A 25,203-nucleotide genomic window follows, 5' to 3' on the forward strand; every position below is an offset into this window, starting at 1 on the left:
TCTCCGGCCCTTCTATAGACAGCTGTTTCAGCCGGCCGTTCATTTCCGGTGGGGGTGCCGCGCCCAGTGAGGGCCCGGAAGTGGGTCGCGCGGAGGTTGCTGGGCGGTTCTTGCCGGAAGTGGAGAGCGCCTGTTCGCTGTCCGGAGGTGAGGGAGAGCTCCGAGGTGAGGGTCTGCTGCCGGGTAGGGACTAGGATCCCCTCCGCGACCCACTGACCCCTAGTGCGGTTAATGGCCTACGTTTCTGGCCTATGCGCTCGTGGTGCACCTTGCTGAGGGGGCTGGGGCGGAGGCCCTCAGGCCGACCTGGGATCCTGGGCGCGGTCTCTTGAGGTGGGGCCGGGGTGACCAACTGAATCGGGGTTTACTGGGGAGGCCCTTGCGCTTGGTTTCTCAGACCCGGTCATCATCCTCAGCAGAAGCCTGATTTCTAAGGTGTCCTAACTGAAAGGAACCATTGCACGGATGGATAAATTGATCCCAGAAAGAAGAGGCTGGTCTACGATCACATAGCGAATGAGGGCAATAATTAGAATAATGACTTAAGTTACTTAAATCTAAGCCCCAGATCCTTCTCACGTTCATGTCCAGGGAACCTCTCCGTCTTGGAGGGGTCTTTCGGTAGGTGTCCTTTCTTGGGCAACTGCAAGTGAAAGGCCACCAAGGTAAAGGCTGTTTGGAACTTCCTTTTTCTTTTTTGTAATGCGGCGTGTTGGGAATGCCTGGGGAGTTTTTAAAAAAGAGAGAGGCAGGTGGGGCAGGTTCATGTATTTGCGCTCAGTGAATCTTCTCTTCCACCTAGTCTGTTGCTCTTATTCTGAATAGTCAAGTTAACTTCATTGAAGGTGTTGCATACTTCTGGTCCTGAAATCAGATGGCTCAGCTTTGGTCTCGTCTCACAGCTAGAGGCTATAGAGGCCTTATTTAACCTATTTTTAAGTCATTTATTTAAAAGTCTTTTGAGTGGAGATCTCTATTCACCTCACAGAATTAAATTTAGTGCAAATGTGTTTATTCTGTCTCAGGCACTCTGCCACATCCAGGGAATGCAGTTTTGAAGCAACCAGCTCGAGGCTTTCATCAGGGAGCTAACTATTTGCAGAGGTGTTTAAGAAGTAGCTATAGCCCTGACCGGTGTAACTCAGTTGGTTGGGCATCATCTCACAAAGCAAAAAGTCGCAGGTTGATTCCTGATCAGCGCACATGCCTGGGTTGCAGGCTAGGTCCCAGTCAGGGCGCGTTAGAGAAGTAACCAATCGATGTTTCTCTCACACATGGAGTTTCCCTCCCCCTCTCTCTCTCCCCCTTCCCTCTAAGAATAAGTAACTAAAACCTTTTTTTTTTTTTTAAAAAGTAGTTATTAATGTGATGAGTCTTAGGAAAGAACAACAGACAACTATGGAAGTATGGAACACAGGGCTCAGGAAAATCCCTTCTGCAGAAAGTGTAAGATGAATTTTGAAGGATGAATAGCAGTGAGCTCGATGAAGAGAGCATGACAACCTTTTAAAGCAGAGGTTAGTATCAGAACTGTGTCAGTTGAAGTTTTTTGTAGGGGTCCCTGTTAAAGTGAAAAGTGGGGCAGCCCAGCACATTTGTCATGCAATTACTTCTTGAGCCTTTAATATGTGTGAAGCACATATTAAATGAGGCTCTTGGCCCTGGTTGCCAAGAATACAGTTGTTCTCATGGAGTGGAGGAGGGATGGCTTGTAATGTTTTAGAGTACTGTGAGCTCAGGGTTATGAGACAATAGAGGAGTAATATCTGAGCCAGGTTTTCAGGCTTTGAGGAGAAAATGGGAGGCTAAGTCTTAACCATGTGGTGAATCTGGAAAATCTGGACATATGAAAGACATGACTAGTTCAATGAGACTGTAATTCTAGTAATGCTTGGAGAAGTGAGGAAATGGGAAGTGGTGGGGGTCAAATATGAAGATCTTGTAAACCATGCTAAGGAATTTGGATTTGACCCTGAAAGCTATGGGGAGACTTTGAAGGGTTTTATGTAGGAAAATAATGTAGTCAGATTTATGTTTTAGAAAGTTCAGTCTGTCTAGTGGGAAGAGATATGATGAGGAAGTAGACCAGTGGTTGGTTGGAAGCTGTTGCCATGATCTTGACTTGAACTAAGACAATAACAGTGGAAAGAAGAGGAATCAGATTTGAGTGATATTAAAAACACAGAGTCCATAGAACTGGAGGCTGATTGCTGATAGGAGTGAGGAAATAAAAGTAGTCTGGGATGATTGCCTGGTTTTATGGCTTAGGGAACTGGGTGGTACCATTTACCAGGATAGGTAATGTGATGAGTTAGGGAAGTAGCATGGAAAGAAAATTAATTTTGGACATATTGAATTCAAGGTGTTTGCAGCACATCCAAGCAAAGATGTCTAATAAAGTATTCCGACTAGTGGGAACAGCGAGAGCAAAGATGTGGAGGCAGGAGTGGGTTCATGTTGTTCGGAGAAGTACTGGAAGTTGGAGTTTGTGGCAGAAGATCAGACCAGAAAAAAGGCAGATGCCTGCCAGGTTATGAATGACTTTTGATGCCTAGTTTGAATGCATTTGTATTTTATTCTGTGATTGGCAGGTTGCTTATTGCATGAGTTGCTGCAGTCCAGCATAAAGAAAGTTCTGTAGAAATTCCCTGCCCTGGCCAGATAGCACAGTTGGTTAGAGCATCATCCCCATATGCCAAGGTCATGTGTTTGATCCTCCAACAGGGCACATACAAGAAGCAACTAATGAGTATAGCCTATCATGCAAACTGAAATGTTGGTATTCTTAAGATTTGGTGAATATATTTTTGCCTTGAGGAGGTTAGCTGCTTAGTTTGTAAAATGTTTTGTTTCCATACTGAGGGGTGATCTTTATTCTCACCCTTTTTCTTGGTTCTCACCCTTTATCTTGGTTACATATACTTTTGTTTAGTTACAATTATTTTTTTAACCAGTACTGAGCCTTTAAAAAGTGACTTCCTCATTTCAGTTTTCCATGAAGCATTGTGAGTTAAAGATTCATTTTACTTAAAGAACAAATGCAAAGTGTCATTGGAAGTTGAACACTCTGGTTTGAAATTTAATCCTGAGATTCAAAATCTGAGGATTATCAAGCCATATTTTACCTGGTCCTAGTGATCATTCCTTTGAATTGTCGTCATCAGTTTCTTTCTTTACTTCCTACTAACCTGGCTTTCATGCCTATACTTTAACTTCTCTACCACAACCAAACCAATCTAATCTTAAAAAGAGTCATTTTCATCTCATTACCCTTCACTGGTTTCATATTGCCAAAGAATCAAGTCTAAACTCCATTGTCTGATTTACAAAATTCTCCACAACAGGACCCTTATCTTAATTAGTTGTCATTGGATGTTGCAGATTGACATTCTAATTTAGCAAGTCCTAAACTTCCATATTAGCATTTTATTTGTACCTGTAGCACTTCCCTTATGCTCCTCATTACATTTAGGATAGGGTTTCTCAGCCTTGGCACAGTTGACATTTTGGGCTGAATAATGTTTTGTTGTGGGGTTTTCCTGTGCATTGCAGAGTTTTAGCAGTATCTCTGGCCTCTACCCATTAGAGGCCAGTAGCACTCCCTCAATTGTGACAACCAAAAATGTTTTCAGACAGTGCCAAATGTTTCCCAGAGGACAGAATTGTCCCTGAATGAGAACCACTGCTTTTAAAAGTATCATAGCCATGATTGTACAATGTCTTATCCAGCTAATTTCTCTGAGGGCAGGCTCCATGGCCATGCTTAGCAGGCACATGAGAGGCACTGGATACCTTGCAATGAACAAATCATGTGTTTCATTGAGACGGCAAGAATTAGTGTTTATTCGAGGAACTCCTGAGTGGTCCTTGAAGGACTTGCCTTTTTTGTTTTGTTTTGTTTTTCATCAGAGGATGTGATCTTGATAGAGGAATACTACTGGTTTAGGCACTCACTTAGAAGAAAGTTTTGTGTTGACAGTGAAAATTGGGAGATTTATACAGGATGGGGAAAAGAGGTTTATAGTTGTGAGTACATGAAACAGTTTATTCTTGTATGATTATTTATTAATTATTATTTTTCATACAAACAACTGTAACCCTACTTTGCCACACCTGGTATGCCCCCATATTGGGGAATATATAAATTCCTGTTTTGTTCATGTTGCCTGCATTTGGACAGTTTGGTTTAGTGGACAGGGATCATCATTTATTTTAAATTGCACATAGTTTATGATGTACTCAATGTTTATTTTGATTGATTAAACCATTATAGTTTTATTATCTTTAATATAGCTACAGCATCTATCATGAAACTATTTTTTCTTGATAAAATATCATATAAACCCCATAAAAAGATTCATGGCTGTAAAAATATTCCTCACGTACAACGCAGTTTTGTATACCTTGCATTACCAAACTTGTCATGTCAGGCTTTTCCATCTGACTGGAAAATAGTTATAGTTGAAATGTTTCATGGAAGGAATGAGCTTCCTTTTTTGTTTTTTTGTTTTTTTTCTTTTTTTCCTCCAGAGGTCATAAAAATTCCTGTGTTTAAGTTAATTACAGACTTACAGTCACAGATCTTTTCATACATTTAATTGTAGCTGAGTCATGGCTAGGGACAAATGGCATCCTTGAATCTATCTTTATGTATGAGAATGGGAAATGCTGTTCTGTTTAAAGCAATTTCCCAGCTGACATCAGCCAATGCAGTTTTTCCTTATACAACATCAAAGATGCCTGCTAAATGCTCTTAAGCAGTTAGTCCTTGTAATCCTTGAATGTGAGAGAGAGAAAGAGGAACCCATTGCCACACAAAATTATCTGTTTGCTCCAGACCATTGAAACAGCTAGTTCCCAAGTCTGACTTCAGCTTGTACACTATTACTAGCTTTACTCACTCCTGGAAATTCAGATAGAGGACCATGTTAAGGAGGGAACAGGAGACTAGTGCTGATTCTGAATTGGATTCTTTCCCTCCCTAGAAGATAGACCTTTCTTTCTCTTAATCTAAGCCTCAGGTGGCAATGACTCAGACACTAAATGTCATTGGTTTCATCAGTGAAACCAAATGCTTGGAGAAGAACAGTGGCTCCTGATTTGGGTTAGATTTAGATGGCATCTTTACTGGGGCAAAGTGGTGTTTGTTCTTTGGTTTCTGGGTGAAAACAGCCAACTTGTAAGTATCTTATTAGCATGTCTAGGTTTTGCTTTGTGACATGTTAGAGCTTGGTGTTGAGAATTAATATATTGTTAGTAGAACTAACTAATAATGCCTTATAGCTCAGTGGTAGCTTTTAGAGATATGGCCAAGTGGAGCTCTTTTGTTTTCATTATAAAGAAATTATAGAAGTTTTTTTTCTTTTTTTGATCTTTTTTTTAATGCTTTTAGAAAGGCAGGAACGGTTTATTTTTATTTATTTATTTTAGAGAGAGGGGTAAGAAGAGAGAAAGAAAGGGAGAGAAACGATGTGCAATCAGTTGCCTCTCCCACACCCCCCAGCTGGGGACCTGGCCAGCAACCCAGGCATGTGCCCTGACTGGGAATCGAACCAGTGACCTTTCAGATTGCAGGCCAGTACTTAATCCACTGAGCTACACCAGCCAGGGCAACAAATTATATAACTTTGTTAAAGAAAGTTTGGAAGGTAGAGGAGCAAATTATTCAAAACCTCATCACTCTAATGTGACAAATACTTTAAATTTTGTTTTCTTTTCCACAGTGCATTCAGCTATTCCGCTATAATCAGAAGTCTAAGCTAACATGGTAGTGAACATCTTCTCACCTATCATTTTTCCCATATTGGGATTACTTTCTTAGGATAACATCTAAGGAAGAGAATTACAAAGTCAAGGCCAAGATAAGCATTTTGAAACAGATCAGTTGTACTACCATAGAATACAGGCTGACCTCTATAGTTTCTTTCTTTTCATTTTCACTTAAGGTTATGACTTAAAGGAACAACAACCAGACAAAGTAGAAAACATTTTAAGCGTAGCAACTTCCTACTCATAGAAATTCATACAACTGGCTTAATTGCCTGATGAGATGAGACGAGAACTGCAGGAGTAACCTGGTTCCATTTACTTCTGGATCATTTCCTTGAATAGGCAGAAGGAATTCGGTTGCTTGAATTGTTAGAATGATGAGAGTATGAAGCAGCTTTGACAGATATCCCTAGCCATTTCTGATTTATCTGGATTTCAGACCACAAAAGAAATTGCTGGAGAATCATGGTTCTAGTTTCTTTTTGCTCTGCATGATATCCCTCCAGTAGCCTATTCATTTCTTTGCTGATGACTTGCAGATGTTGTTCTCCATCCTTGATCCTTCCCCAAGCTTTATTTCTTACTACTTACCAGACATTTCTACTGGAAGCTTCATCTCTTCACACTTTGCATATCCAAAACTGACCTTGTCTTTTTGCCCTAACTGGAACATTGTAGAACATGTTTCTGTTTATAGTGTCCTCATTCTCTTAGGCAACTGGGTTTGCATATCTGGAGTCAACTTGGACTCCCTTCTCTGAATGCCACTGTACTCAGTAGTCAGTGCTACACAGTTATTAGTTGTTCTGTGTTTAATGCACACTTGTTTTGTGTGACCTCCAAGGGCAAACCAAAATCAGTGGGTGGAAGTTGCAGGGAAGCCAATTTTGCCTCCATATAAGGAAGAACTTTTAAATACTTAGAGCTGTCTGAATGGAATGGACTGCTTCCAGAAGTCTTGGGTTCTCTGCACTGAAGGCATTTGAACAGAGACTACCTGACTAACTGCTGGGAATGTTGAAAGGACTGTTCTGGCATCAGATGGTGTTTTTACAAGATGATTTCTACACTCCCTATTAATAATCCTGAGAGCCAGTGCTTCAATGGAAGGTAGCTTCATTTGTCCTGCCAGACTCCCTTAGGGTAGAAATACTGTTTTACCATTCTTTTAAATTTTCATTAGCGCTTAATTCAGGTACTGGTCTCTTAGTTGCCTAAAACTGATTATTTGTAGGTTAATTGATTCTTTTTATTTGGTTTCTAATACCTGGTTAGACGCTAGATGTTGTGGATTTTTAACTTTGAAATATAAAAAATATTTTTGTAGTGACCTCCTTATTTTACAATAAACACTAGCTTTCAACCTAACTTAGACCCTGGTATCTTCCATTTTTTTCACATCCCATTCTGTTTATCAGACACTATTTGTAAAATTTTGCTTTCATTGTATTATTCCTTCACTCAAAGTTCTTAAATGGCTTTACAATCATCACAACATCAAATTCAAATACTGCATGGCTTTCGTTGCCTTCCGTAACTTATCCAGTCTTAATTTCCTCTGATACTTTATGCTGCATGATTTATGCAGGCTAACTTGCTTGTACTTTCTCTATGTAGCCTCCTTGTTCTCTCTTTGCTTCTGAATGCTCTGGAATATCTTCCTTTTTTTCTTTGACCTTTCTAGCAAAATGCCCCACTTCCCTTCAGAAACCAGATTGCCTTCAGTCCTCATTGACTTCTTCTGAGCTCTCAGACCACATAGTCATTTACACTATATAATTCAGAAGCATACAATATTCTTCAAAGAAAAGGTTTTAGTATAAAGTCTGATACTCTGATGTTCCCTGATTCAGATGAAGTTGGGATAATCTCTAAAAATACAGTCTTCAGTATTTATTACATTGATATTTCATCTGCGTTGTCCTTCCCAATAAGAGTAAAAGCTTCTGGATGACAGAGACCATGTGTCTTCTATTTCTTTAGTAGCTGCCACAGTGCTAAGGATTTTCATTTTATGAGCATCTTCTGTGTGCCAGGTTTTTTAATATGCTGCAAATGAATGGGGCTGGGGTTGAGAGGAAGAGAATGGACAAATATCCCTCCTCCTGGGGGTCCGCATTCTAGCACACAGTATGCAATGATAACAGTTTACATTTGAACTGCATTTGAAGGCTCCCAAAATAACTATCTATAAAATGTATTCCTTCAATCCTTACATCTCTGTGCTAGGTGAGGATCCATTAAATGGCTGCCCTGAAGTAATACAGTTAATATGTGGGAGAGTTGGGACTCAGACCTTGGTGTCCTGAATCCTAGTTTTATTTGGGTTTGTATAATTAGGACCACCTCTCTTTCTGAAGCTTTTATGATAAATGCTTAAATAGTTGGGAATCTGTACATTTATTTATGAAGCTTACATACAGTTCTTGGCTGTTGTTAATCAGAAATGGTAAGGAACAATATTAGGTAGACTTTTCTGCTCTTGCAATTCTATAATTTTTGGGGAAACCCTTATTTTAAACATTTGCCTTCCAGACATATGTCATCTAGCCTAAGTGTGAGAAGTACTGGCCTCTATGGAGAAAATTGAAAGCCACTAATAATGTAACTAAAGACACCATAAAGAGGCCTTGAATTCACAGTACTGTGCTCAGCAAGCTGTGCAGACTGGATGCTCTGATGAACCACATAGTCACTTAATTGCTTAAAAGCTATGTGAGGCGGTGGGAAGAGACTCAGACTAGGTTTCAGAAAGTTTGTGCTCCATACCTAGGTTCCCTGCCCACTGATTGGTTGATATCTGGCAGGCTTTTTCACTTATGTCAGTTTCTTCATTCTAAAGAGGGGGATCAATATTTTCATAATATACCTCATAGAATTAAGTCTTTTTAAAAAATGAAGTCTTAAAAGAAGCAACAGATAGGTGATATAAAGCATAGCAATAAGGGAGTATTATTTTAAATTAATGTTATATAATCTAATAAACAAACTTATTTTCCTATAGAGTTGGTTTGAAGATATCTATAGCAATGTGATGTTTTTGCCCAAGAAGGCAGAATTTATATGAAAGATCAGGGTGTTTGTAAGATCCTAAAGCAGAGAAGCAAACAAGAAAAGAAAAGGGAGAAAAACCACTTCTTCCCAAATCTGTTATAGAGAGAAGGCAGCCAAACTTGAGTTGAGGGTAGAAAGCGTAAAGGCCATTATTGTTGTTATTTTTTTCCCCCTCTAAGAACGCTTAGACCAACTAGTGTTTAGAGCACCTAGTACATTTGTAGTACTGGAATCACAAAGACAAGACCTGGTTCCTGCCCTAGGGTGGCTAATTGCCTGTTGACTTTAAATAAGTGATCTCAAACCTGTGTGTTAAATGTGTGGTAGAGATGAGTGCAGTGTCATGGGAGCACACACTGGAAATGCTCCTTGAGGAGGTGATACCTTACCTAAGACTTAATGAGTGATAGGAGTTGCAGAGAGGGGGGAAAGCATGCCTAATTAGAAAAGCTTCCTGGAGAAGGCAACACCTTAGGTGAGTCTTAGAAAGCAGTAGGAGTTCTGAGATGGGGCAAATTGGGAAGGGAAAGCAACCAAGCAAAGATGATAGCATTATAAAGGCTAGGAAGTGAGAGAAAGCATGACTTTTTCTGGAAAATGCAAATTGTCCTGGATTACTGTGGTGTGCTGAGAAAAGGTGTGGCAAGAGTTAAAACTGAAGGAGTGGTAGGTTTAAAGCAGGACCAGATTATGGGAACCTTGTTTGGGCTTTACTCTGAATAGTATTAAAATAAAAGACTATCATAATTACATTTGCATTTAAGAGGGATCACTGTGGTACAATAATACGGAGACTGGATAAAGAAAGTGTGTTACTGGAATTAGGGGAGGCTGGCAAGGAGGTTATTGCAGGAATTTAGGCAGAGTCACAAAGACTTAATTTTCATCCATCAGGATGAAGGGAAGGGTAATTATTTAAAGAGATATGCAAGATGGAGCTGGTGGATTTCAATGACTGATTAGATTTGGGGAGTAGAGAAGATAATTTAGTTAACACTTAGGGAATTCTTACTATTTTTTACGACTGAGCCAAGTATCCGTACAGCTATTTCCTCTTGATTTGCATGGCAGCCTTTTGAATTTTGTATTGTCTCCATTACACAGATAAGGAAGTTGAGGCTCAGAAAGACTGGTAACACGTATAGTCACAGGGCCAGTGAGTGCTATTATGATGCAAACCCCGATCTGTCTGACTTTAAAGACAATGCTCTTAACCCACTATACTTACTGCTCAGCAGTTCCCCGGTTACTAGCTTAGTCAGGTAATTGATGGTAGTGTTGGATTACTGAGACTGTGGGGCTTGAGGGTGGGAAGATGATGAGTTCTGTTTCGGACATTTCATCTTGAGATGCCTTTGGTACATCCATGTGTAAATGTCTAGGAAGAAGCTGGAGCTAAAATTCTGAGTCCTAGAAGAGTGGCCTGCACTGGATATGCTGCTCTGGGAGTTGTTAGCCCGTAGGTGGTTGTGGTGTTACCACTCTGCAAGCAGGCTGGGTGGTGCTACAGTAATGATAGTGGAAAGTTTGGGAGTGGACGTGACCAACCACCTAAAGAATGTGAATGTGTGGGAAGATAATGAGACAAGGCATGTTTTTTGTCCCTTCAATTCTGGACATTCTTTCCCATATCTCACATTTCGTCGCCACCAAGAACAAAAAAGTAGGTGCTGTTCTATATTTGGTTAGTGGTAGGATGAGATTAGCTATAAATGATAGCTGTATTGCCCTTTTCCTTTTGCTTAAGTTAGATAGCAGAACTGTAGCTTATATAGCAATTAAAACTTATACGTGAAATGGGAAAAAGGAGCCAAAATCCTATGAAGCTGTATTAAGTGTTTAAGATTGGTAAGTGTTCACCAACCCTGGCAGTCTCTAGAGACATTTGTACTGTGTTTCCATGTTAACACCAGCCTTGACCTGTAGCTTCCATTGTGTATGAAGGGAAAATGTTTTAGAGCAGGTGCTGTCTGTTAATGGAAGATAGCTTGGTAGTTTATTGCATGTGCTGCTTTTTCCCTTGTGATTTATTGAGTATGGTAGATTGTATGTGAGTTTGACCCTGGAGAGTATGCAGCATAGGCAGCATAACATAAGGGAGATATATTGGCTGCTTCTAGTCTTCTCCATCTATGAGTAGAGCAGAGAGTTAGAAGCTTCTGCTGCATCTCCAGGCCCAGGAATGGAAAGGTTTATTTGGTTTTCATTCTCATTTTTTTCTTTGATCTCTTTTAAACAACAGTCTCTGGCAACTCACGCGGCCCAGAGAGACCAGAGTGCATACATAGAAAAGAAAGAACAGGGATACTTTATCTTGTGAGCTGCTTATCTCTTCCACAGGAAGGACAGTGTGTTAAGTTGAGATATTCTGGCATGTCACCTTTGGGGGAATTGTAATTGCTATGGTCATTTTAGGCAGCTTCCAGGGAGTTGAGTCAATTCTGCTTCAGTTACCTGAACTAATTAATGCTTTGAAATGGAATATCTCCAAGTCAAGACTACTTTGATTGAAATGTCACTGATATTTATGAGATTAGTTATGATATCAAGCATTTTATGTATATTGATAACATTTAACACTTATTTATGTGTATAGTGTGGGCAGCTTTCAGAACACGTGTCCGTTGGAGTTTTGGAGTGCTATACTTCAGGTACATTAATTTCATAAATGTTTATTGAACATCTTCTACCTGTCAGGTAGTGGTCTGGATGGTAGAGCATAATAGGGAACAAGTCAGAGGAGGTCCCTTCTCTGGTGGAACATACTGTCTGTAGGCTAGTGGACGCTGAATGAGGCTAGTTCAGATAAATTAGTACTTGTGAAAGATCTGAAAGAAGCTCTCCTGGATGTGTCTGTTCTCCCCTACCTCATATCCAGATCCCGCCCATTCTTACCTGAAGCCTGACTCAAATGGCAGCTTCTCCATGCTGTGCTTATCTGATCCTTTCAGCTGTTCTCTTCTCTGAAATCCTGTTACTCTTAGGTCACCTGAAATTTTTTTTCCTATTTTACAGTTGTTAGTTAATGTGCATGTCAAGTGTCCTGTATTAATTATAAGTTATTGAGGGCATGATTATATCTTATTCATCTTGGTTTGGGGCATTCATGTGCAGGCAGCAAGATGTAAGAAAAACACTGAAGTTAGAGCCGGGCTTGAATTTGAGTACTGGCTTCCCTATTATCTCATCATGTGATCATAGGCAAGTCACTTAACTTCCTTGAAATTAAGTTTCCTGTTGTTAAGAGTGTAATAATTTTCCTTCTATGCCTGAATAGCTTTTGGAAGGCACAAACTAAGATAATAAATTTGACTATACTTTGTAAATTCAAAATTTTGTGGTATCATAAATATTCAGTAAATATTTGAGTAAAATTTGCTTTCAGTGAATACCTTTTCCTGGGTAGTTCTCTTGTTTAATGAGGTCTTTATGATTTTGCAAATATGCTAGACTACTTTTCCATCTTATTTTATTATTAAATGATTCTGTTCCTCAGAATTGGCATCCTCTTCACCACAAATAGTACTGTCTTTTTCCCTTAGGTATGTGCGTAATATTAAAACAAAAATGAGGGGCTGTGCTTATGGCTTCCCTGTGGGATGATTACATGTACCCAGCGTGCGCCACCTACTTGTACCTGTACCCTTAGCCTTACCGGTCCACTGCCAAGGGCAAGGGCCTAGCAGGCAGAGGCACCTGGCAGCCACGCAGCAGGGGCTACCCCACCTCGGCTTCCTCCTCCTCCTCAGCCAGGGCAGTCCTGCAGTCCTTCCCCAGCAAAAAAATAAAAAATAAAACAAAAATGACATGTGATCTGTTTCAACAGGTGGTGGTACATTATGGCTGACATGCAAAATCTGGTAGAAAGATTGGAGAGGGCCGTGGGCCGCCTGGAGGCAGTATCCCATGCCTCTGACATGCACTGTGGGCACGGAGACAATGCTCCCAAAGGTAAGCAATGCTTGGTCCAGCAGAATACTTTGAGTGAAGACTCAGTGTCTTGGCCTGAAGTTTTCTGTCACAGTGTATTCTCTCCTTTGGAGCTAACTTCCCAAAATGCTTAGTCTAGAAAGTTCATTGCCTGTTATTCGTATTGCTGTGAACAGATAAGGGAGGAAGTGACTTGTGCAGAGAGGCCTGTGGTTAAGTTATTTTAATGCAAGAACTTCCTGCTTGTGTGCTATTTCCTGTTCTTTCTTTAGCAGAATGACTCCAGTGTAAGACAAATGACAAGTAATGTTAAAATTTTCTCTCTGAAAATAATTGGCAAATTGGCTGTTTGGCATATGCCCCAACTGAATCATAGAATGTTGGAGCCAAAAGGAACCTTGGGGATCATTATGTTTATTTTCATTTTATGTATAAAATTAAGCTCAGAGAGGAAAAAGGTCTTAGTTAAGGGAACACAGCCAGTTAGCGTTGGTGTTGGAACTGGAACCTAGGTTTCCTGACTCATGTTCTAGTATTCTGTTACTGGGTAGCCTTGCCTCTCCAGTTTCATATGGAAGTGCCTTTTAACAAATCGTTGAGTTTCTGCTGCATAACTGATTATTTGTGGTGGGTCTGTCTGCAGCCGGAGCAGTTCCTTTTGTGCAAGCCTTTGACTCACTGCTTGCTGGTCCTGTGGCAGAGTACCTGAAGATCAGTAAAGAGATTGGAGGAGATGTGCAAAAACACGTAAGGATGTTTGGCCCATTTTCCCTTCTTTTAAAACATACTAATGGCTTTCTTCAAATCCTGATCATCCTTGGTTTAAGAGCCCCTTGCAAGGTTCCTGGCTCCTTTCTAGCCAACTCTTGCCTAGAGTTCAGTCCAGGCACTGAAACTGTTCCTCAGATTTTTCTAGGCCCCCTGCTTTTATCACATAATCTGTGTGGGCTTCTTTTATACAGATAACTTGCTTTGTGCATAAAACATGGCTCAGTTCATCTTTGTAGGGAGAACTGCTACCAGTCTCATCCCAATGTGTTATGTAACCAGGCCTTATTCAAAAGAGTCATTGTCATGACTTAGCATTTCTGAAACTGTGCTTTATAGTTATTGGTTATGCTAATGTGAGTTATTTTCACTTGTCCCACAGCAAGAGTATGAAGTAGACAATGACAGGTTCTATTCCACCCACTTCCCTGCATGTGCTGCCACCAACGTCGTCACCCCCCCCCACACACACACACTCACATATATATATTTATTCTCTCTCTTTGGGACCCAAAATCTTCTTGCTAGTCTTCCGAGTGATTCATTGTAAGCAGTAACCATGTTTGTGATCTTCCCGGCCCTTCAGCAGGATTGCTTGCTTGATCTTTGGAAGATCTATTTTGAGCCTCTTATATACCATCTGTTAGCAGTAGTGTTAGCTCTGGAGAGTGGAACTGGGACTTAGATAGGAGTGCTGGGGGTTTGCATTTCTACTTTATACAGTTTGTAACATTTGAAAAAAAATGAAAACACATACTTTTATATTTTAAAAATGCAAGTCCAGAAGAAAAAGATTACCTTATTTGAATTTTTATGTTTTAATAGTGCTTATAGCCCCATGTTTCTTAAACATTTTTTGACTATGACCCTAAATGAGAAAATACGTATTTGTAACATATGTTTCACAAAATAGTGCTTATAGTACCTGTACTGTACTTTTTGAGGGGAAGTAATTTCAAGCTGATGTACTGTACTTCCTGTTTTATTTTGATCTACTTCATTTAATAAAGTACAGGTTATGGCTCACTAAGTTGATTCGATTAGTTATGTGTGAGTGGATCATGATCCAACATTTGAGAAACAGCTTTAACCTCAAGGAGTAAATGCTTGGAGAATTTAGGCATAAATGTAGGCCTTTGCCTTTATTCCTGTCTGGTTTTTGGTGATGAGATGCAGGAGGGATTTTTCAGTGAACTTCATATCACACTGCATGTGCATTTGCTAATTTGATGTCATTAAGGTTAGCCCTCATTCGTTTCCTAGCTATGCATCCCTGATTAGTTCCAATAGGAACAGTTGTATATATAATTCTGCTATCAGTCCCTGGAATCTGGAATACCTGAGGAAAGCAATGTGGAGTGCCTGGGTTGCTACCAAAGTACATGGAAGTGGAGGTTTCAGGTTATTCTTATCAGTACCTCTCGAGCTGTAATGTGTCATTGAGAGCTGATTCTTTTCCTTTCCGGCAGGCGGAGATGGTCCATACAGGTCTGAAGTTGGAGCGAGCTCTCTTGGTTACAGCCTCTCAGTGCCAGCAGCCAGCAGGTGTAAGTTCACTAGCAGTTTTGTTTTGGTTTGATGCTTAGGAGAAGTTGGGAGGTTTCTACTGCATTGTCACAACATGCTAGAATAAACCTACCAGCCTCATGTATGAACACACCAATTTCCAGCAGTAGAGTCAGACTCTGGGAATGGCCATTGAGTATTTATTGGGCTCTACTAGCCTTTCATTTTACCTAGGATTGTAGTTACCCCTGGGACTTTGCTGCTTGTCTCCCCCACCCCCCACCCCGCCCCATTTTTAAGAGAACATTTATTTAGAAAGTCACGGGTAGAAAAAGTGAGCTGTGGAAGAAATGGGCTCAGGAGACAAGTTACAGAGGCAAAAGAAGGGCCCTTGGAGCTTAGGGGAGGGAGAGAGAGGTAAGGAAAATGGTGCCTGTGGGGAGGAGGTGGGGAAAGATGTGGGTGTGCTCCATATGGAAAGCCGTGCTGCTTTCCTTAATATACAGCCTTTTTTTAGCCTCTTGGTCAAAGCTAAATTCATCATACTGTCCCTTAAGCCCCTTGGGTACAAAGAGTGGTTCTCTTGCTTCACTGTGAAATGGGCTCTAATAATGCTCTAGAGATTCTAAAACTTTTAAATTACTGCTTTCTCCCCTTTAACTACTTCTACCTCCAAATTTTATGCTGCCAAGGTGTAGAAAGGAATTAGAGAAAGCTTAGATTTTTCTTGGAGCCAAAGATTTTAGTTTTGTTCTGTCTTTTTTTGCATTTGTCTTTTCCTGGGCAGGGGGGAAATAAAACTTCTGCTAATGCTGTACTAAAACCTTTGACCCTCTGCATGCCTAAATAATATAAAAAATAGCATAAGGTATTGTTAAATATATTGGCAGCTAATTATTAATTTGTCTTGAATGGTTAAAGCATTTTGTTTAAACCTCTTCTTTAAAACAAAACAGGCAGCTGAGACACTGTTTTATTTCCCTTGCTTTAGACTAGGGACTGGTAAACAACAGCCCGCAGGCCAAATCTGGTCTGCCACCTATTTTGTAAATGAATTTCTTTTGGAACACAGCCATGTCCATTCTTTTATGTGTGGTCTGTTGCTGCTTATGCACTACAACGGCAAAGTTGAGAAATTTCAACAGAGACTGTATGGTTTGCAGAGCCTTGAAATGCTTACTGTTTGGCTCTTTACAGAAAGTTTGCTGACTCCTGCTTTAGACTTTTGTCATGCTAAGAGCTGATAATTGAGGTGTTCAGGAAACTGAGCTCTGGAGAAAGGATAAAAACACAAACACGAGATTTCTTTCTTTATTTATTTTTTGCTAAGCTGCCTACTCACTTGCCAAACCCTGTAATTACATTTTATTCAACAGATCTCTACTCAGCAGCTGCTATATGGCTAGCAGTGTGTTGAAGGGTATAAAGATTATAAAAAAGGGCTAATTCAAAACCCTTGTTTTTGAAGAATTAATGAGGGACAAAAGCATATTCACATGGATTCATTAACAGTTTGTGCTGGTGTGTGATACGGTGCCAAAAGTGGGTATGCTGACAATGAATGCCGTAGGAGGCCAGTGTGGCTGGAGTTGGAGGGGCTGTTCCTCATGAAGCATGAAGAACATTTGGATAGACCATCATGAGTAAAGCCCAGAAATGAACTAGTATCTCCTGTTTAATGGGACAGAAAAGAGACTGAAATGGTAAAATTCTGTGATACAGCCAGAGTATGAGTCCTGATCATGAAGAACCATAAAATCCAGCCTGAGCAGTTGGAACCCTGTGAGGAAGAAGAAATGATAAGCAGTATTTTAGCCATATGACTCTGTGCATGGCAAATACAAAGTTTATTTGGATGTTCACTATAGTCCATAAAGAATTCTTGCCTTCAGAATCACAGCTGACCAACCTATACAAACTTTTATAGAAAGACTCTAACGTGAATCTTCCTGCATCTTTTTCTAGAACAAGCTTTCTGACTTGTTGGCTCCCATCTCAGAGCAGATCCAAGAAGTGATAACGTTTCGGGAGAAGAACCGAGGCAGCAAGTTGTTCAATCACTTGTCAGCTGTCAGCGAAAGTATCCAGGCCCTGGGTTGGGTGGCTATGGTGAGCACAGCAGCTTCTGTGGGAGGGAAGGGATAGGATGAAAAGATACAGGGATAGGGCTGGATGGGCTCTGAGTAACTGACAGCTTCTCTTTCTCTAGGCTCCCAAGCCTGGTCCTTATGTGAAAGAAATGAATGATGCCGCCATGTTTTATACAAACCGAGTCCTCAAGGAGTACAAAGATGTGTAAGTCCAGCCATTCCTCAAAGGATAAGGGACAAATCCAGCTAGATACTTGCTAGAGTAGTGCTTTGGGGTTAAGGCTGCCCTTGACTGCTGTGTTGGTTCTCCTATCTCAGGGCTGCTTTCTGGAAAGTTTGGTAGAAACTGGCTCATGCAAGGTGCATTTGCAAGCAGGATGTGTTTCTCCTTCCACTTCTGCTTCTTCTCCAGGGTTTGTAGAGGCTCTTTTAGTCTTCTAATGCATACCCTTCCAGGTTTAGTAGGTTTTGCTGGAGATAAAATGGACTATTGCAGAGGTGGCAAACACAAGGCCCATGAGCGGAATTCCGCCCAGCACCTTGTTTCTACCCTGTAGCAGCGCTGAGCTCTCGCTTAACTGTTAAGGAGTAGTTACATTTATACAGTCCTACAATTATATTCAGCTCTTTGCACGTAACAACAAGGCTGATATGGCCTCTGGTGAAAAGGAGTTTGATACTTCTGAACTAATGCCTTTTAATTAGCCAGTTGAGATAAGGTTTTGTTCCTTTGTGGAGGATTTCCAACTGTCCCAGTGGCAAAGTTTTCAGTAAAATTTACTAGGAAATTACCCTGACTATTGATGTGGTCAGGTAAAGTGAGAGGAAGGCTGCCTAGCCAGTGCAGGTATTAAGTAAAGGGAGTCATTGTATGGAATAACTGTAGATAGGGCTGCATAGCTACCCAAACCCTCTCTTTCTTCCGTTCATCATCAGTTAACCAACATTTGTTAAGTAACTGCTATGAAGGAGTAAGCTTTTGTGTGTGTGAAGTATGTCCCAGAACACCAGGCACCTCCTCAGTCCTTCCAGGAACCTGGAATTAAGTGTCACATGTTTTGATTATACCCCATCACTTTACAGTTGAGAAAATGAGGACTTATCCTAAATAACCATAAAGTCTTCCAACTCATATATAAGAAGAGAGGAAACTTGAACCATACTACAGTACTACTTCTATCATTTAATGCTGATTAGTTCTTCCTAAAGGGAATTTTTTTTGTTTTTGAGGAGGGGCATATTTTGACATAAGGCACTGTGCTATAGCCTTGGGAGTCCTAGAGTGCCACAGCGATGCTCAAGAGATCTCCTTTATTATGGGTTCATGCACAGAATGACTGCTTTTATCAGTTTTATGTATTAGGTTCTTCTTAAGGTCTACTGTGAAAAACATTTGCTACTTAAAAGAAGTTGTTTGAAGAATACTGCTGTAGGAGAAAGAGATATGATCTGAAGTCCTTATCCTCATGGACTTCAGTCTAATTAGGGAATGGCTTAAAAAAAAAGAAAATCTTAGTGATGATAGAAAAGTTGCTATTGAGCATAGCCTAAGAAACACCAGGGAGGAGGCTGTGAGCTCACAGAAAGGAGGGGTTATGGAATCACTATTGTGATGTATCCTGACTGCTTGTGATGAATTCTTTAAATTTTCCAGGGATAAGAAGCATGTGGACTGGGTCAAAACTTACTTGAGTATATGGGCAGAGCTGCAGGCTTACATTAAAGAGTTCCATACCACCGGACTGGCCTGGAGCAAAACGGTCAGTGAATCCTCTTTTTTATCCGTCCAAAACAGGATCCACAGGCTTCTTAGACTTTGGTACCACAAAGATTTAAGAGGATGATAGAAAGAAGGAGAGAAGGAAAGGGGAAAAAAAGACTATAAAGAAAGCAAGGGTTAGAGAAGGTGTATTCATTTCTGTTCAATTTAAGTAAACATGGGTGAGGGATAGTGATTGGGTTGGAGGGGAGACAGATGAATGAGCTACATTATCCCAGCTCTCTTGAAACTTAAAAATATAGATACAAAACCCCAACATAAATCACCAAGCTAAATGCTTTTATAAAGATACACTACAGAGTATGAGAAAGAAGAGTGAATCTCACTGGGAGAAATTGTACTGAAGGGGTTTACTCTGATCTGAGACTTTTTGCAAGTTATAAGGCCAGTGAGAAGTGGGAGAAATGGGGATACCAGCAAATAGCATAGCTTAAACAAAGTAAATACAGAGTAAATATAGATATTAGTCATCTCCAGCTTCAATAAAGAGTGATAGTTGGACTTTTAAGAGAAAAAGCAGAGAAGGAAGGTAGGTTGAGACTTTTAGACTTTATAATAGGTGATAACTATCATAGATATTTGAGTAAGAAAGTGATAATTATCATATTTGTCTTTAAGAGACTCTCAGTTTATAGGTTAGGAATAAGGGCACATGCTCAGACTCTGGAAGTGCTCATGGTGCTAAGGAGCTGATAGAAAAGAATTTGCTCTCCTGGCTGGCGTAGCTCAGTGGATTGAGCGCGGGCTGTGAACCAAAGTGTCGCATGTTCGATTCCCAGTCAGGGTACATGCCTAGGTTGCAGGCCATGACCCCCAGCAACCGCACATTGATGTTTCTCTCACTCTTTCTTTCTCCCTCCCTTCCCTCTCTAGAAATAAATAAATAAAATCTTTAAAAAAAAAGAATTTGCAGGAGATATAATCAAAAGAAAAGAAAGATTTAATGAGATTGAGGGGGTTGAAAGACTCAGAGAAGATTGAACAGTCAAGCTTGGGTGCTAATGTCTTTCACTGAAATAGAGACAAGGGGGTGATTGCACAGGTAGGGGAAGGAGCAGAAGATGATGAACTCAGTCTTGGACTTGTTGAGTCTGAGATACTGGTGACACACTTTAGATTTTTAGAAGTATGGGTTTAGAGCTGGAATTAGGTAGAGGCCAAAGGAAAAATGTGAGGTTGAAAAGAGCTGGGTTGGATCCATGGGAAGTGGTGAGAAGGAATAAAACCAAGCTTTATTGGACAGGGAGCTACAGTGGGTACCCAGTGTACCTTGGACACATGTAGGAACCGATTGGAAATGGTAGGGAGGGGAAGAGAGGATGACTCTGTTGTCTGTACTTATTTTTCCAGGGGCCTGTGGCAAAAGAACTGAGTGGATTGCCATCTGGACCCTCTGCTGGATCAGGTCCTCCTCCCCCACCACCAGGCCCACCTCCCCCACCAATGCCTACCAGTTCAGGGTCAGATGACACTGCTTCACGCTCAGCACTGTTTGCGCAGATTAATCAGGGAGAGAGCATCACACATGGTAGGTGAATACTTTGGCAAGAAGAGTTGGTATACTAAGTAGCTTGCTTGGGTCAGACCTTACTAACTAGAGATTGGACAAGTCTATAACCAGAACTCTGGTTGTGTGTGGGATAATTAATTTGGGGTGTCATATTAAAGTTGCCCGAAAGGACAGCAAAGTTGGCTTAAATAGAAATGGAAATTAGGGGATTGTAGATGTGGGAAGCTCTCCACCTCATAGGAGGTATGTTAGGCCAAGGCATAGTGTCATCAGTTTTTCCCTAGAGCTTTTTACATGTCACTACATGGTCTGTCTGGGACGTCATTGTGTTGGGGTTGATTTCCTCAGAGGACATAAAATAGTCATGGGAAATTTGCATAAGAATTACCTAATATTGGTACAGAGAAAATAGACATCCTTATATACAGCAGATGGAAGTCTAAGCTATACAGCCTTCTTTTAGGGATCTACCTATAAAAATATCTAAAATAAATCACAAGTTTTATAATGTTATTTATAGTAACTAAAAATGGTATAACCTAAATATCTGACAGTAAGGAAATGGTTACCTGTAGTGTGTCCTCTTGGTGAAATACTATGCTGCCATTAAATCTTTCTATAGTAAACCAAGCAGTGTTTAAGAAAAATCCAGAACTGGTAAAGCTAGAAAGCCACTCAGTGTTGGTTATATAGTATGTTGGGCCATGTCTGGGAGCAGGAGCAAGGAGTTGGACAGTCTGCTAAGGGTAGTAATAGAATCTTTTCCCTAAAATTAAAAACAAAACAAAACAAAACACATTTTAGAGACTAAATTAACATGAAAAATTTTTATTAAAGTATTAAATGGTTAAATTAAATTGAACAGTGTGTATGGCTATAACCAAATAAAAAGCAACTATCAATAGAGGAAATTATTAGGAGAGTTTCAAATGTTAACACTGATTTGGAGGGACAGTGGGTTAGCTGTGGGCAAGGATTTTTTTTCTTTTTATAAATTTTCTTTACTGTTACATGTTACTTTTTCTTCCTCTGTTGCTTTAAAAACTATATTCTTTATTTTTTTAGTCCTCATCTGAGGACATGCTTATTGATCTTGAGAGAGGGGAGGGGAGGGGGAGAGAGAGGGGGAAAATCATCAATGTGAGAGAAACATCAACCAGTTGCTTCTTGCTTGATCTCTGACCCGGAACTGTACCGAACCTGCAACCATGTGCCCTGACTGGGAATCGAACCCACGACCTTTCGGTTTATGGGACTATGCTCCAACCAACTGAGCCACATCAACCAGGGCTACATCTTTTTTGAGTATATATTTGGTATGTGTCTTTCTAGATCTTTTTCTCTCCATTTACGTATTCCCCCCATACAACCATGTTTTATTTTTCTGAATGGAACTATGTAAATTAATCTTGGAGTAGAAGAGAGATTATGAAAGTGCTTCTGTAGTCCTGGCTGGTATGGCACCAGCCTGCAAACCGAAAGGTTACCAGTTTGATTCCCAGTCAGGGCACATACCTGGGTTGCCGGCCAGATCCCCATTTGGGGGTGTGCAAGAGGCAACCCATCCATGTATCTCTCACACATCGATGTTTCTCGTCTCTTTTTCCCTTCCCCTCTCTCTAAAAGTAAATAAAATCTTTAAAAGAAATTTCCTCATTTAAAAAAAAGTGTTTCTCTAAAATTGGTTTTGAGAGAACATTTCAAAGGCTCTAGTTTTTGACATTTTTGTTAAGGATCAGTCTAACTTCTGATAGCAGAAGTTAGTTATTGCCTCAGTCCGAAGCCTTGATATGAAGGACAGAAACAAGGCAGCTCATTGTTGTTACAGCCCTGAAACATGTATCTGACGACATGAAGACTCACAAGAACCCTGCCCTGAAGGCTCAGAGTGGTCCAGTACGAAGTGGCCCCAAACCATTCTCAGCACCTAAACCAGGAGTCAGTCCGTCCCATAAACCAGCCACAAAGAAGGAGCCACCTCTACTTGAACTGGAGGGCAAAAAGTGGAGAGTGGTGAGTTAATGCTAGGACCAGGAAAACAAGGAGTGGACAGGGTTTCAACAGAGCCCAACCAAAGGAATGTAGCATTCTGGCTTAGATTTCAAGAAGGAAAATTTGGGGTAAACTGGGGGGTGGTGTGTGCTTAGTGATGAGGTTGTTGAAAAGGGGTATCTCTTTTACAGGAAAATCAGGAGAATGTTTCCAACCTGGTGATTGACGACACAGAGCTGAAACAGGTGGCTTACATATACAAGTGTGTTAACACGACATTGCAAGTCAAGGGCAAAATTAACTCTATTACAGTAGGTGAGTTTTTGTTGTCCTAGGCAGGCTCTGTTTAAAGCCTGAATTCCTAAGATTCTTAAATATATTACTTTTCTTTAAAGTTACACCGTTGACTTGCTCCCTTTCTCCTCCTAGATAACTGTAAGAAACTCGGTCTGGTGTTCGATGATGTGGTGGGCATTGTGGAGATAATCAATAGTAGGGATGTCAAAGTTCAGGTAACTCAATATCTTGGCTCTTTCCTTTGGTCCCTGAGGAATTAATTGAGAGAGACACAGCCGACCCACAGATGTTACCGGGGTGGGAATCTGATTCTACAAAGTCTGTAAGCTGAGCTGCTTTGGATGTGGCAGGAAAGGAGCTGGCTCTTAGAGTGAGCTCTTTCCAGCACCCATCCCAGCCTGCCCTCAGTATCCAATATCTGCTGAGCACCTGTGCACTTCTCATGTCGTTGCTGAATCATGTAAAACAGTGAAAGCTTTTCCTGCAAATTACCATTGTTCTCCCCAGCTGCTAGGACTTACCGTTCTTGGTGTTCTCTGCAGGTAATGGGTAAAGTGCCAACTATTTCCATCAACAAAACAGATGGCTGCCATGTTTACCTGAGCAAGAATTCCCTGGATTGTGAGATAGTCAGTGCCAAATCTTCTGAGATGAATGTCCTCATTCCTACAGAAGGCGGTGACTTTGTAAGTTTCCTGATCTTTTTAATATGATCTAAAAACAAAAGGGACTGAAGACTCCTTACATTAGACAAAGCTAGTTGATAGACTTTCTGTACTGAGGGGTCAAACCCAGTCATGGAAGGTGTGCCGCTGCCAGTGACAGCCATGCTTTTTCAGGTGAGTTTCTCTCACTACATCCTACCCACTCTCAGAGCTTAATGGAAGCAAGCATTGGAAGAGAAGTCTAAGATTAAACCCCAACTTCCATTTGTTAGCTCATACTTCAACATGTTGTTTCTTTATTTGCAGAATGAGTTCCCTGTCCCTGAGCAGTTCAAGACCCTATGGAACGGGAAGAAATTGGTCACCACAGTGACAGAAATTGCTGGATAAGCGAAGTGCCACTGGGTTCTTTGCCCTCTCCCCTCACACCATGGGATAAATCTGTATGAAGACGGTTCTTTTCTAGATTTCCTCTACCTTTCTGCTCTTAAATTGCTTCTCTGCTTTGAGAAGCACAGCTACCTGCCTTCACTGAAATATACCTCAGGCTGAGATTTGGGTGGGATAGCAGGTCAGTTGATCTTGTGCAGGAAGGCGCAGCTTTTCCATATCAGCTTAACGGCACCCTCCAGTCCATTCTTAAGGGACTGCAAACCAGGACTGGTGTGTTTCAGCTTTCAGCCTTTGGGGATTATTCCACCAATAAACAGTTTGGGGGGAAGAATAACGCAGTCCCCAGGAATTAACAGCTCAGAAAGTTCACACAAATTAATCTTTCCCTAACAATGAACATGAAGGTAACAGAAGCTGGTGTGATCCCAAGGTGGTTCTTCTAACCAGACTAATTTTTCACTGTTGACAACTGAGGCAAGGGTTGCACTGGACCAAAGGCTGAGGCTTGGCCATCTAGCATTCCAAGCAAAATTGTTTCTTCCAAGTATTCATTTCATTCTGCATTCCATCCTGGCTCCACCTGAACCTGAGACAGTACGCTTTCCTATACTGGCTGCTGTGACAGTGCCCTGCTCCCAGGCCAGTTAAAGTAGTCTTGGGCCCTTTCTTTCTCTGGGATCTGTGCCAGCACGTTCCTATAGAGATGACTTAAAAAGAGAGGGGAAAAACACCATTCCAAGGAATCGGGCATTCTTCCTCCTTCCATGCTAGGTGCCTGTCATCCATCTTCACTGTCCCCTTTGCCTTGTCGTGCTAAACAGCTTTTGGCTTCCATCCAGGCACCTGAACAAAGGACTAAAATCTCTACTGCAGGCTGGTTTTAGGTCTTATGTAAGAATCTCGCAAAGCATTGCAAATGTAAATTACAGACCAAAATATGCAACTTTTTTTTTTTTGGTGGGAAGAGAGATTGTCCTGTGACTTCTACCCATTTTCTGAGGCCTGTAGAAATAAACCTTTATGTACTTAAAGTTATACAGAAAATAGAATAAAATTAATACCAAACTTGCTTAGTATTTACCTATAATTGCTGTACAGAGATGTAAGAACATTGAAAACATGACCAAGGATAAGAAGCTACTCTTTATTTTAGACAACCTCATATAGTTCTTTTCACATCCCCCCCCGACTTCTTGCTCTCAAGGCTCATCTTTAGTTGGAAAACGAGGTTTGAGGACAGTGACTGTAAAAGGCGAACCTCACAGCACTACCAAGGTACTTCTCTCGTGCACAGCTGGTCATTTCCCCAAACTGGCATTCTGCACGAGTCTTCCAAAAAGTAACAGGTTTTCATAGGTGGGGGAGTGGGGGCTAAGTAAGGTATCTGCTTAAATAGTATGGGGAATGGTAGACTATGGTTTTCTTTACTATAACAGGAATTCTCAGATT

General features: G+C 40.8%; 1 protein-coding gene across 2 annotated transcripts; it reads left to right on the forward strand.

Annotated features, from left to right (window-relative positions):
• Positions 1–24,823, forward strand: CAP1 (cyclase associated actin cytoskeleton regulatory protein 1). Of its 2 annotated transcripts, none has more exons than XM_045858922.1 (13): positions 1–147; positions 12,650–12,774; positions 13,397–13,500; positions 14,991–15,068; positions 16,993–17,136; positions 17,237–17,322; positions 18,772–18,877; positions 20,248–20,425; positions 22,236–22,420; positions 22,591–22,714; positions 22,829–22,911; positions 23,239–23,382; positions 23,668–24,823. In XM_045858922.1, exons 2-13 carry the CDS (start codon positions 12,663–12,665, stop codon positions 23,749–23,751), a joined length of 1,428 nt encoding a protein of 475 aa, XP_045714878.1. In that variant the 5' UTR covers positions 1–147; positions 12,650–12,662; the 3' UTR covers positions 23,752–24,823. The 2 variants fall into 2 exon arrangements, with proteins under 2 accessions (XP_045714878.1, XP_045714877.1); XM_045858921.1 differs by having other exon boundaries at positions 14–165.
• Positions 24,824–25,203: the final 380 nt, after the last annotated feature.

The sequence above is a fragment of the Phyllostomus hastatus genome, unplaced genomic scaffold (genome assembly GCF_019186645.2).
Source record: "Phyllostomus hastatus isolate PE091 unplaced genomic scaffold, TTU_PhHast_1.1 phas_scaffold_182, whole genome shotgun sequence".
Classification (NCBI taxonomy): domain Eukaryota; kingdom Metazoa; phylum Chordata; class Mammalia; order Chiroptera; family Phyllostomidae; genus Phyllostomus; species Phyllostomus hastatus.